The sequence below is a fragment of the Babylonia areolata genome, chromosome 16 (assembly GCF_041734735.1).
Source record: "Babylonia areolata isolate BAREFJ2019XMU chromosome 16, ASM4173473v1, whole genome shotgun sequence".
NCBI lineage: Eukaryota > Metazoa > Mollusca > Gastropoda > Neogastropoda > Buccinidae > Babylonia > Babylonia areolata.
Window position 1 is genome coordinate 11,181,952 of NC_134891.1, and position 14,628 is coordinate 11,196,579.

General features: G+C 39.8%; 1 protein-coding gene across 1 annotated transcript in view; it reads left to right on the top strand.

The window, feature by feature from the left end:
• LOC143290707 (potassium channel subfamily T member 2-like) overlaps window positions 1-14,179 on the top strand; it is a 116,015-nt gene extending 101,836 nt beyond the window's left edge. The window contains exons 28-30 of the mRNA XM_076600222.1: window positions 2,958-3,102; window positions 12,407-12,491; window positions 13,620-14,179. Coding sequence (XP_076456337.1) covers window positions 2,958-3,102; window positions 12,407-12,491; window positions 13,620-13,965 — 576 coding nt within the window. The 3' untranslated portion in view covers window positions 13,966-14,179. The remainder of the gene's footprint in view (window positions 1-2,957; window positions 3,103-12,406; window positions 12,492-13,619) is intronic.
• Window positions 14,180-14,628: the final 449 nt, after the last annotated feature.

Sequence of the window (14,628 nt, forward strand, 5' to 3'; positions counted from 1 at the left end):
TACAGCCTTGTAACGCAGTCCCAAACCTAAATAATGGACTACCTTAGCAGCATCGTCATCATCGTCATCCTCCTCCTCCTTCTTAATCTTCAATGTATATTAAAAAAAAAAAAAAGTCACAAATTACGTGGCCTTTCATGCTCTGCTGTCATGGTGACCTTTCTTCTTCTTCTTCATTCGTGGGCTGCAACCCCCATGTTCACTCATATTACACAAGAGGGCTTTTACGTGCATGACCATTTTAACCCTGCCGTGTAGGCAGCCATACTCCATTTTCAGGGGTGTGCATGCTGAGTATATTCTTATTTCCATAGCTAGTCACACTGCCAGTCTCAGGTGATGAAGATTAGCTGAAGCCAGTCACATGCGCGTTTACACTGAACCTGTGTTGAGCAGACCACTCAGTTGAGTGTTCCTAAAAATATTTTAAATGTTCCTAAAAAGAGCTCAGAGGGGGTTGGCATATCAGTCTAACATACAAGATTTTTTGTCTTCATTGCATATTTTTGTTACTGTTGATAGGTCTGTTACGCTGTGCTCCCAGTCAGTTCATTTGAGCAGCATTCTGTCTTATCCTCTCAACCAGTTGTTTTTGAAAACAATGAGCCCTTGACTTTATCTAACATTTTCACCACTGTTTATTTACTGTGTGCGTGTGAACAAAAATGAGTCTGAACAATAGCTCTCAGTGTCTGTCTTGGTGTATAGTTGTTAGTGTGTATTTTTCAATGTGTGCACTTGCATTTGGTAAACATGAACTGTGGCATTTTCTCAGGAATTGTTGTTCCCATCAGAGGCGGAAAACTTGGTAAGACGATGATAAAAAAAATTATTATTCATTCCTGACTTACCCTTTCACTCCTCATTCATAGAGACCTGTACAGGCCATAAGGATTATCCAAAGAAATATCAGTATCATTATTATTTTCTTCATGGTTGTAGATTATATGATTACCAAGCATTTTAGATGCAACATTGTTCCTGACAAAGTACAGATATGGGTTGAAATATTTCGGTTGTTTCCTTCTCAGGGTCTGTGTCAGTCAGATGCCAATCTCTGGAAAGTGGTTGCAGTTTTATAGTTATCAAAGTCATATTGTGAATCACCTTTTTCCAGAAGTTAAGCTGGTGCATTTTTAAAGACGAATATTTATGATTGAAACAGAATCAAACAAACAGGACACATGAACACATGTAAACACACACACACGCTCGCACACACGCACACACACACACACACACACACACACAATATTAAGATTGATTTAATGTATCGTCTTTAACATATTGTTCATTTCCTCATCAGGAAGTCATCAGTTCTTTCCCAGTGTTCACAGATCCTAGTGAAAAGTGGACCTCCTCAGCCCATCCCCACCTCCCTCTCCTCCGAAAGAACTTACCTCCCCCTCTCTCCCCACCACCGTTTCCACCACCACCCTCTCCTTTAAAAGAATGTCCTCCACTCACCCCCATACCTCCCACCCTCTCCCCTACCCTCTCCCGCCATGCTCCCCAACAGAGTGACTTGCTTCTGTTGCACTGTGTCCCAACCTTTCTGTTTTGTGTCCCTTGAGCAAAACTCTCACACCATCCAAAACCACGTAGCTGTACAACTTTTCACTGAAAGTGAGTACCATGTGTCCCATCCCTCCCTTGTTTTCCCCGTGTGCAAAACGTACAATCCTAAACCACCTAGCTGTACAACTTTTCACTGAAAGTGAGTACCATGTGTCCCATCACTCCCATGTTTTCACCGTGTGCAAAACGTACAATCCTAAACCACCTAGCTGTAAAACTTTTCACTGAAAGTGATTACCATGTGTCCCAATCCTCCCTTGTTTTCCCCGTGTGCAAAACGTACAATCCTAAACCACCTAGCTGTAAAACTTTTCACTGAAAGTGAGTACCATGTGTCCCATCACTCCCATGTTTTCCCCATGCGCAAAACGTACACAGTGCTGAACCACCTAGCTGTAAAGCTTTTCATGCGCTGAAAGTGAGTTTGCTACATGTTCCAACCCTTTCGTGTTTTCCCTGTGCACAAAAGATACAGAGTCCAAAACCACACAGCTGTAAAGATTTTCACTGAAAGTGAGTTTTGCCAGATGTTCCAGCCCTTTTATGTTTCCCCCCTGCGCAAAATGTACAGAGTCCAAAACCACCTAGCTATAAAGCTTTTCACTGAAAGTGAGTTTTGCCACATGTCCCAACGCTCCCATGTTTTCCCTGTGCACAAAATGTACAGTCCTAAACCACTTAGCTGTAAAGCTTTTCACTGAAAGTGGAGTTTTGCCACATGTCCCAACAATTTCGTGTTTTTCCCGTTTGCAAAACGTACACAGTGCTGGACCACCTAGCTATAAAGCTTTTCACTGAAAGAGAGTTTTACCACATGTTCCAACCATTTTGTGTTTTCCCCATGTGCAAAACGTACAGAGTCCAAAACCACCTAGCTGTAAAGCTTTTCATTGAAATTGGAGTTTTGCGACATGTCCCAACCCAACCCTTTCGTGTTTTTCCCGTTTGCGAAATGTACACAGTGCTGAACCACCTAGCTTTAAAGCTTTTCACTGAAAGTGAGTTTTGCCACATGTTCCAACCCTTCCATATTTTCCCCGTGTGCAAAACGTACAGAGTCCAAAACCACCTAGCTGTAAAGCTTTTCACTGAAATTGGAGTTTTGCCACATGTCCCAACCCAACCCTTTCGTGTTTTTCCCATTTGCAAAACGTACAGAGTCCAAAACCACCTAGCTGTAAAGCTTTTCACTGAAAGTGGAGTTTTGCCACATGTCCCAACCCAACCCTTTCGTGTTTTTCCTGTTTGCGAAACGTACACAGTGCTGAACCACCTAGCGGTAAAGCGTTTCATGCGCTGAAAGTGAGTTTTGCCACCGGCACCAGACCTCGTGGAAGTGCCTGCTGTCTGTTGACTGCTTCCCCTTGTCCGGTTTCCAGGGGAACAATAACGCGGTGACTGGTGGGGGCAAAGGACGGCCTTCAATTGGTAGCGCTCTTTTTCAGAAAGTAGAGGACTATGGCAACCTCACGGGGTTGATCAACGACCGTCTTCAGCGTCTGCACCTCCATATGGACGAGCCTTGTAAGTCTGCTGCTCATTTTTGTTCTGTTTTTCTTCTTTTCTTTTACATTTTGTCTGCATTTCTCTTGCTCTGTTTGCATTCCTCTTGCTCTGTTTCCATTCCTCATGTATGAACTCTTTGATTCGTTATGAATGAACTTTGTTTTGGATTCCTTTTGTATTACTTTGTTTGGAATCCTTTTGCATGAACTTTTGATCTGTTTGGAATTCTGTAACTGTGAACTTTGTTTGGGTTCCATTTGCATGAACTTTGTGTGGAATTCTCTTGTATGAACTTTTGATCTCTTTGGAGTCCATTTGTATGGACTTTGTTTGAATTCCCTTTGTATAGACTTTGGAATCCTCTTGCATGAACTTTGGATCTGTTTGAATTCTCTTTATGAACTTTGGAATCCTCTTGTATGAACTTATGATCTGTTTGGAATTCTCTTGTATGAACTTTGGAATTCTCTTGTATGAACTCTGTTTGGAGTCCTGTTGTATGAACTCACTATCTGTATCAGTCAAATCAATTATAAGAATTAAAAATATTTTGTTAATCCACATGGAAATTAATTTGTGCAGTCGCAGGCTCATTATAAAAACAAAGATTCTCCAGTATGATCTTTTTTGTTTGCTCATGGTTGAACTTGTATTTTTTCACAGCTCAGCATTTTTGTGAATTTGTATGGGTGTGTAAGCTTGAACTGCTCTGGACAAGTCCCATTTGTTTGTTTGCTGTTGTTGTTGTTGTTTTGTTGTTGTTGTTTCACTGTAATTGGATGTATAAAATCAACACACACAAAAAAAGAAGAAAAAGTATAATTAAATCAGTATCTGTAAACCACTACCAATGGACATTTTTTTGGTTCTTAAATGTTTAATGCATGTTTACACACCATCAGATACATCATCACCAATGTTCAAAGGACCAACAGCTGTGCAGTTAGTGTCTGTTCTGTGTTGGGGGACCACTACTTCCATGTTCACTCAGCCATGTAGGCATGCTGGATGTTTTAATGCTTCCATAACCCGACCACTGCTGACATAGATTAAGGGATCTTTGATGTGTGTATTTCACACTTCTGCATATGTACACACACAAATAAAAGGAACAAAGTGCACTAGTAGATCAACACAACTGTTGATCATTGAGATAAGCAAACAAAATTCTACCCCTAATCCACCAGGCTCCGATATTTAATTGAACCCAGGAAACTTGGAGTGAAAGTCCAGTGCTTAAAATAGTTGGTTGTCACACCCACCACAGGGTAATAATACAAGTGGACAAATAAACTGGCTTGGGATCAGAGGACAGGGCCAGGTATAACAGATACATCATAGTCAAATAGCATTGTCGTAGGATCATGGACAGAAGTCACACATTTTTGTTGTCCATATTTCAGATATGAGTGTGGTTTTTATCCTTAGTGTTAAATGCACGTTTTAGTTTAGATTTGGTTAACGAACTTTGAAAATTGATTTATTGACTTTGATTGAAATTATACACTCACTTGTATCACTCTCATTGAATAAACTGAAACACACACACACACACACACACACACACACACACACACACACACACACCAGGCTTCACTTCTGCTTTCCAACACCTTTGCTTTGCTATCAGTATGCATATATTTTATTATCCCATAAGAATTTGCTTGGAAGTCCATCATAAAGATTTTTTTTTAGGAGTATATAAATGTATAAAATATTCAACAAGGCAGACAAAAACTGTTTGGGGAACTAAAGAAGAACTTGAGGTTTTCATACTGTGTAGCTCATTGCTAACTGGTTCAGTTTATGCAGTCAAATGAGATCACACATATAGTTTCCTGGAAAACATCCTTAAAAAAAATAAAATAAAAAAAAAGAAAAAAGATCCCACACAAAAATGAAATGGTCAAAGTTTACAAAACTAATGAATACAGTAAGCTAGAATTTTAGCGCATGCATGTGTGTGTGTGTATTAAACCTTTAATGATCTTGATTGCATGCTACACTTGTAATTTTCTTGCCTTTCTTTCCACCCTCAGTATGGAAGTGCAGGCATGTTTTTTCTTCATTCAGTTCAGTCAAGTGCCTTGATAACCAACCTCCAATGATCAGTCTATGTATGTAGAAATAATTACCAGTCAGGGTATGTGATATATCAAAGAAACAAAAAAAACATACGGGGGGTGAGGGGAAGAGGGCGGTTTGGAAGGGATCTGGTTTGCATATGTCATTTGAACAGGTTACTCCCCTCAGTTTTGAAAGTGTATTTGTATTTGTATTTCTTTTTATCACAACAGATTTATCTGTGTGAAATTCAGGCTGCTCTACCCAGGGAGAGCACGTCGCTACTCTACTGCGCCACCCATTTTTTGGTATTTTTTCCTGCGTGCAGTTTTATTTGTTTTTCCTATCAAAGTGGATTTTCTACAAAAATTTTGCCAGGAACAACCCTTTTGTTGCCGTGGGTTCTTTTACGTGCGCTAAGTGCATGCTGCACACGGGACCTCGGTTTATCATCTCATCCGAATGACTAGCATCCAGACCACCACTCAAGATCTAGTGGAGGGGTAGAAAATATCGGCGGCTGAGCCGTGATTCGAACCAGCACGCTCAGATTCTCTCACTTGCTAGGCGGACACGTTACCTCTAGGCCATCACTCCACAGTGTCGGTATCCACAGTGAGCAAATTGAGTTTGTTGTCAGAATTGTGTGTGGCTTTTTGGCTCTGCGTTGACTTTTTCTGGTGACGCGCCATGCACAAAATCTTTTGAGTACTGCGTTCTTTTATTCTTCTCATTCCTCTGCGTGTGTGTGTGTGTGTGTGTGTGTGTTGTTGATGTTTTTCAGTTCTTGATTGCTGTGCTTGTTTTGTTTTTTCTTCTTACTTCCTTCCCAGACCCTCAGTTGTTTTTCGGGGTTTTTTTTTCTTTTCTTTTGAGTGTTGTGTTGATTTATTCTATTTGCTGTCTATTTATGCACACACACACACACACACACACACACACACACACACACACACACACACACACAGTGCAGATCCGAATTTCACACAGAGAAATCTGTTGCGATAAAAAGAAATACAAATACAAGTACAAATACACACACACACACACACACACACACACACACACACACACACACACAGAGTTACAAACAAAAAAATTCATGCTATGACCACAGTTTGCTGATATATTTCATATGACTGATAGAAAGGAAAGACAGTGCCTGAAATTGATGTACAGAAATGGGAGGAACCTTTTTCTCATGTAATTCACATTTAGAATCAGTCTCTCTCCTTTTTTTTTCTTTAAAAAAAAAAGTATCAGATTAATGCCGAACATGTTTATTTTCTGTGATTTTTGTTTATTTGAAGTATTGAAAAGAGCTGTGTAAATATGTTTACTTTGTGTACTTTTTGTAATTCATATAAAGTACCCAAATTAACAGCACACTGTATATTAAATATCCAAAATAACTGTGTTTATTTTATGTATGTTTTTTCCTGGTCCACATTCTTGAAAATGTATTTTACAAAGGTAAAAGTTTTAAAGTCATATATTTAAGGGATAATATTGGTGACTGGACTTTCTGCATTTATATATTTTCTCTTTTTTTGTAAACTTTTAATTTTTATATTCATCAGGACAGTCTGAGCAAATGATTTTAGGCATAACATATCCCTGTTTTAGTGTGTGTGTGTGTGTGTGTGTGTGTGTGTGTGAGAGAGAGAGAGAGAGAGAGTGTGTGTGTATGTGTGTGTGTGTGTGAATGCTCTCTGGTTTTCAGACTTTAATGAATTGTAGTTAATCACCCAGATTGTAGTGACTTTGACATATAAGTCAGCCCATGTGATAGAGGAGTTTTACTGGAATATTTATTTTCATTTTGATACTGTTGCAGAAATACAATGAAGTGTTTTCTTTTTCACTTCTGAATGTATTTTCTATAGCTCACAATAAATATTTATTTCTAAGAGATAGTTTTCATAATAGGTTTGTGCGTAGAAATTGTTAAGGCACACATTTAATGAATCTGAGTACAAACTGATACAAACTCATTTTCAGTTGATCACTAAAGTAACTTTGATGTTGAGATTCAGTTTTTTTCATTATGTGTATTTGTGATAATGATGACTAATAATAATGGTAAGAAGAAAAAAACAGAAGAAAACTGTGAAAAGTAATAATAATTGTAATGATGATGATGATGATAATAATGATAATAATAATAATAATATTAATAATAATAATGTTAATACTGTTAATAATAATGTTAATGATAATAGTCATGTGATGATGATGATGATGATAATAATAATATTAATAATAATAATGTTAATACTGTTAATAATAATGTTAATGATAATAGTCATGATAATAATATTCGTGATATTGATAACAATGATAGTGCTAGTAATAATGAATTATTTTGGCTCTACATGACATTGAATTTGCAAGTCAGTTCCCTGTACACTCTCCATTCACACAATTCATGTATTACACATCAACATTACACACACACACACACACACACTCTCTCTCTCTCTCTCTCTCTCTCTCTCTCTCTCTCTCACACACACACACACACAATCTCTTTCTCTTTATCACACACATACACACACACACACTCACTCACTCTCTCTCTCTCTCTCTCTTTGAAGATGAAACTCATTTACTTTTTATCTGTAAGTATTATGAAGAAATTCGAAAGAAATGCTTAATTTTCGACAGTGAAAACTAAAAGAACATGAACCATACCAGTGCACTTTTGCTAGATGATGAAGTAAGAATAAGATCACTTGCTAAATTTTTCGCCATAGCTTTGGGATTGTCAGAAAAAGAAATTATCTTCGGGAGCCTTACAGTTATCAACCCAACCCCCCCCCCCCCCCCCCCAAAAAAAAAAAACAAAAAAACAAAACAAAAAAACACTGTTACCCTGATGTCAGTTCCACAGTTTATAGTTTTGAATGACTTTGTAGAACATTGGATGGTCAAGATTTTTTATTTTCCTTTTTAATCTTAACAATATGTTGTATTTTATGATTTTGTTGTTGTTGTTGTTTGTCGTTGATTTTCTTTTTACTCTTGGCAGTGTGTCAATTTCCCTGTAAACCGTTGTTATTCTTTTGTTCATACTTTGTCCCCCTTGCAAAAGGATAGTATTGTCAATGGCAGTAAAACAAGGTCTGTGTCGATCTGTGTCTCTCTCTCTCTCTCTCTCTCTCTCTCTCTCTCTCTCTCTCTCTCTCTCTCTCTCTCTGTCACACACACACACACACACACACACACACAGAGCGAGAAAATCCACATGTATATGAGTACTTTATAATATAGTTATCTGACCAGTGCATTATTTTCACATTCACATTCTTTTTTGGTGTTAAGTTATGTGACCTGGTTTGTTTTGGGTGTTTTTTTGTTTTGTTTTGTTTTTTAGATATATATTAATATCACACTGTGAGGACAGCTGTACAGCGTCTTAGATAATGTTGAGCTGAGTTGTCATCTCTGTTTTTTTTGGGGTTTTTTGGGTTTTTTTGTCTGACAAGCTCTGTGTGTACGTGTGTGTGTGGTAAGTTATGTGAGCTCTTTTTTTCTTTTTTTTTTCTTTTTTTTTCTTTTTTTAATCTACCTTGATATGCAAGGTTAACTCTATGGAGACGTAGTTAAATAGTGCATGTAGTTTTACTGTTATGGGCAAATATGGACATATTTGAAAAATTCAACACACTTTCACACAGAGACAAAAACATACAAATTATATATCACTAGAATGTTTACCATCTCTTCTTTTAACATTTTAAAACAGTTTTCTCATTAAATGCTGCGAAAAAAAAAAATTGATATTTTAAATTATGTCACTAAATACTGAAAAAAAAGAAAAGAAAAATAGGTATACTGTACCCACCAGGCATGTTATATCCATCAGCTAATCCACAAGGCAGCATAAGATGATTTTCTCACACAGTAAGGTTCCCTGATTCTCATGAATCAGTTTGAAGTCAAATGTTGCACAACAAACTGTTAAAAAAAAATTTTTTAAAGAAAGAAAATCACAACACTGATTAGTTACGTGAAGATCGACCTCTCACCCAGTCCAGAAAAGTATAGAAAAAAACCTTTCACGCAGTTAATGGTCAAGGGGAAATAACTCAGTTTTTCCTAGACTGATCCCTCAAAACAGCCTGATTAGTTTCCCTTTACTTGAACACTGCTGAGTGTATGAAAAAATATTCCTCGATCCGCCGAATCCTACCGAATCATTCTGAGCGGGCATCTCCAAAGAGTTAAAAGGTGACATCAAACATTGGGGCAGTGAATTCATGTCCACTGCCTAGGGTTCAGAACAGGAAGGCAGGGGTGGGAGAGGGGACAGTCCTCTCCTTCCATTGTTTTAAACTTTCCTGCTTTGAAGTCTGGTACCCATCCACACCTGGGTAGAGTGAGGAAAGTGGAGGCAAGCACCTTTCTTTCATGGCACCATGTGGAAACGGAGCTTCAAACTCCTATCACTGGTGAACACTTGAGTCAGAAGTCTGTCAAGCACCTTTCTCTAGGACACAGCACCGTGTGGAAACGGAGCTTCGAACTCCTATCACTGGTGAACACTTGAGTCAGAAGTCCAGTCAAGCAGCTTTCTCTAGGACACAGCACCGTGTGGAAACGGAGCTTCAAACCTTTATCACTGGTGAACGCTGAGTCATAAGTCCAGTCAAGTGCCTTTCTCTAGAACACAGCATCATGTGGAAACGGAGCTTCAAACTCCTATCACTGGTGAACACTTGAGTCAGAAGTCTGTCAAGCGCCTTTCTCTAGGACACAGCACTGTGTGGAAACGGAGCTTCGAACTCCTATCACTGGTGAACACTGAGTCAGAAGTCTGTCAAGCACCTTTCTCTAGGACACAGCACCGTGTGGAAACAGAGCTTCGAACTCCTATCACTGGTGAACACTTGAGTCAGAAGTCTGTCAAGCGCCTTTCTCTAGGACACAGCACCGTGTGGAAACGGAGCTTCGAACTCCTATCACTGGTGAACACAGTCAGAAGTCCAGTCAAGTGCCTTTCTCTAGGACACAGCACCATGTGGAAACGGAGCTTTGAACCTTTATCACTGGTGAACACTTGAGTCAGAAGTCCAGTCAAGCAGCTTTCTCTAGAACACAGCACCATGTGGAAACGGAGCTTCGAACTCCTATCACTGGTGAACACTGAGTCAGAAGTCCAATGTCTAACTGATTCTGTCATCATATTTCCTGCATTTCTAGCAGAGCTGATTCCAGAGGTCATAGGCAAAAAGAGCAAGACATTTGAAAGAAAAAAAAGGGGGGGAAAAATACAGAATGGATAACAGTGTTCCCTGAGGTCTATTACTCTCTTTGTTTTTGGATTTTTTCTTTTCCTTTTGCCTATGGTTTTTTTCCTTTTTTTAAAAATTTGTTGTTGTTGTTGTTATTTTCTGTTATGCTGGTACATTCTCATTTTATTTTTCTAGAAAGCCTTGAATATTTTGGGCGGGATTTTCTCTGGACTTGATGATTTGGTACTCTCACTATGTTGTATTAGTTTTTGCGCTTAGGATGTGTGAGTTGCTTGCTGGCATTTTCTGGTTTTGTCTGTCAGTTTTCATATATGATGTATATTATTTATAATTATGTTGTTTGGTAGTTGTTGTTGTGTTGTTTGTTTTTTTTTTTTTTGGGGGGGGGGGTTGTTGTTGTTGTTTGTTTTGTTTTCCTCTGACAAAAAGAAGATGGAATTATCAAAATCAGAGGCATGTCCTAGGCTTATGTGCATCAGTATGACTGAAATTGTGCCTACACGGGAATATTCTTTTTCAGGTTTTTTTCCCCCCCTTCAGGTTCTACGGGATCACTGTAAACCGTGTTCTCATCCATGTAATGGCTCTGTGTAGTTGGCTGGACTGTTAGAAACAGTGGTAAATGCTTCTAGGAGAGGGTCGGCCTTATCGGCATCATAGTGGTACAAGCACACAGCACCTACCATCAGAGACACAGAAGTCATGGACATCTTCACCAGGAAAGAATGAAGAACAAATGGCATCGACATGGAACTCTGGATCTGTCTGCAAAGTCCCTTATTTCCTGTTTCCTGCCGTGGTACAGTGTTGGTGAATGCAGGTTCACCTTAAACGACAGCAATGTTACAAGAGGACATTCCTACAAACTGTTAAAAGTTTCTGTTAAAACTTCCAGATTTGGACATTTTTTTTTTACCAACAGACTAACAAATGTTTGGAATAACTTCCCACAAGATGTTGTGTCTTGAGGAACAGTGAATACTTTTAAAAATCGTGTTGACACTTACTTTCAAAAATTGAAATACAAAACTCATTTGAATATTCTTTAATAAGCATTGCACACTATTAGATTATAAAAACCTATACATTTATGGGGGCTCTCACTTCCCCCCATTTCAAGCAGGCAAAAGGCCTTACAGGCCTAAAGGCCTTCATATTGATATGATATGATGCTTTTTCTTGAAATGGTACAGTATTTTTTTTCTTTTTCAAACATCTTTTCTTGGGGTGTACTCTATCATTATTGATGATTTTTGTTGTTGTTGTTTTGCTGCTGTTCCACTGTCTCCATCAGTGCTTAACCATTTGATACAGGAAACGAATGATGAGCACCTGAAGGCAGCTGGCAGTCAGCTCTGTTGGGAAGCCTGTTGTGCATTTGCCTCATTTGACGCCATGCTTAGAGCTTGCTCTCTAGGTGAAGACAGGCAAGATATATAAGTATCAGTAATAATAATGGCACTAATAATGATAATAATGATACTGATGATGATGATTACGTTGACAAGCCGAGCTGTCAGGGTCGTGTTGCTGTGGGGCCACTTGCCACAGGAGACCCTTCGCCTCACTGCTGCACAGCATCTCAGTGGCTTTCATTGCATCTGTTCTGATTCAACCTGTTATCAGGGAACAGTTCAGCAGTGTGATGATGACGGTTGTCACACTTTACCGTAGAGCCATCAGCGTGTTATCAGGAAACAGTTAAGCAGTGTGGTGATGATGGTTGTCATACTCAGTTAACATGGAGCCATCAGTGTGTTATCAAGAAACAGTTGTGTTTCAAATCATGTATTTATGAAGACCCTATGCTGTAGGCATTTATGTGTGATTATTGTTACAAGCACCTGTTTGTTGAATTGTTTCGGTGTCTTCAGGGTTTAAACAGCACTTCACTTGAAACAGGACTTTTCTTCAACAGCAGGAGCATTCCTGTGGAAGTCATTTGATCAGTTTTCATAAGAGAATTTTGACAGAGTTGTGGACGTGTTGTGATGTTCCAGACATTATCAGGAAGCCTTCAAGAACCTTGTCCTATGTCATTGTCAACCCTTCACCCAAACGTAAGCTGAAGACTGGAGACATGATGTGAGTATTTCTCAGACGTGTGTCGTAAGTGCTGGACAGGTTTTTCGTTTGTTTGATTTTTGTTGTAGTTGTTCCATGGTGATCAGCCTCGAGTTGCATCGAAACATTGACACTCATTACTCATGTGGTATTAGTGTGTTGTCTGCATTCATTTGGACAATGGTTCAGTATGTGTGTAGGTGCTTATGTAATCACACACACACACACACACACACACACACACACACACATATATATATATATATATTTTTTATTTTATTTTTTTATTTTATGATGCATGCTTACCAACACCATAACACACATAGAAGATCCCACCCACCCTCATATCACATGCAGACACATACATATGCACACGCACATACATCCCACAACCACAATGCATGGGTAACTCTCATCGTCAGGTAAAATACCACACGTACACTTTCTCAGGTTCACAAACATCACATTTATGATTCCAGCAAATGAAACATGTATTTCCAAGATGTTTTACAATATCTTTATGTCCAGTAGTGTTAAAAACATCTGTGGACAGAAAAATGAAAGAAAACGTAATGCAACACAATAATCACACACCACCACTTTCCCCATCACAGCTATGTCCTACATCCCAATTCCATGGTGCTTATACAGTACAACACAACACAATAATCACAAACCACGTCTTCCTCCTATCACAGCTACATGCTGCAGCCCAGTTCCATGGTGGCCATACAACACGAGACAACACAACACAACTCAATAATCACACACCACTGCTATCCCCCATTGCAGCTACGTCCTACATTCCAGTTCCATGGTGGCCATACAACACAACACACTACAATACAATGCAAAACATTGCAGTAAATTCATTGCAATACAATACAATACAACACACTAGAACTCAATCATCATGCACCACTACTATCCCGTTATCACAGCTAAATGCTACAGCCCAGTTCCATGGTGGCCATACAATACAACGCAACACAAGACAACACAACACAGTAATCACACATCACCTCTTCCTCCTTCCTCCTTCCTTCATTCAACCCAACACAATACAACACGCTACAATACAATGCAAAGCAATGCAGTACAGTGCAACACACTACAGTAATCACACACCACTACTACCCCCTGTCACAGCTACGTGCTACAGCCCAGTTCCATGGTGGCCATCCCCAACAAACTCAAGCACCGCAGCCCCGCACGGAGCTCAGGGTCCCCCAAGCGCCGCTCCTCCCCGGCTCGCCAGCTGTCAGAACCCACTCCAACCAGCACAGGACTGGAACCCACACCCACCACCTCCTCCCGATCGTCCCCGCGCATCAGCTGGAACCTGTCGGGCAGCGAGCCCCTGAGGAAGGTGGTGACTCAGCAGGAAGGGCTGAAGGCCAAGGTGGAGAGGATCCGATCCAAGTCCGAGTCGTGGGCCTTGTCTGGGGAGGAGGAGGAGGAGGAGGAGGCTCCAGATTTGGAGCTGAATGTGTGACGGTACGATAGGTGGCATTAGCTTCGGAGATGGTTGGGTGTGAGTGATTCTTCCGGGGTGTGGTAAACTGGACGGAACAGTGCCTGAGGCAACGTTGATCTGAGAAACTTGTGTTCTGCGAGAAGTTTCCAGGATCGCAGTTTGTGTGATGGTGCATGAGGTGACTTTACTCTGAGGGACGTTATGTTCACAAGATGTTTCCTGAGTTACAGTCTGTGTGACTGTGTGTGTGTGTGATGGAGGCAACTTTACCGCTTTGTACCGCATTTAGAAGCCATGGTGCATGAGATATTCTACCTGGAATGCTTGTGTGTACAGAGCATAACTTGTTCTTAGGGGTTGGGGGAGGGGGGGGTGATAACGCTGGAGGTAGCTTATGCCACCTCACAGATATCCAGTATGCAGGCGTTCCCATAATTATGGTCACAATTTTGGATGATGTTTGATGTTTGTAAGATATCAGCAGTTCTGACTGAAAAGTCGCATGGAGTGGTTCTGATTGAAAGGTCACACATAATGATACTGTTTGAAAGGTCACACACAGTGGTTCTGACTGAAAAGTCGCATGGAGTGGTTCTGATTGAAAGGTCACACATAATGATACTGTTTGAAAGGTCACACACAGTGGTTCTGGTTGATTGAAATGAGACACAGAGTGGTTCT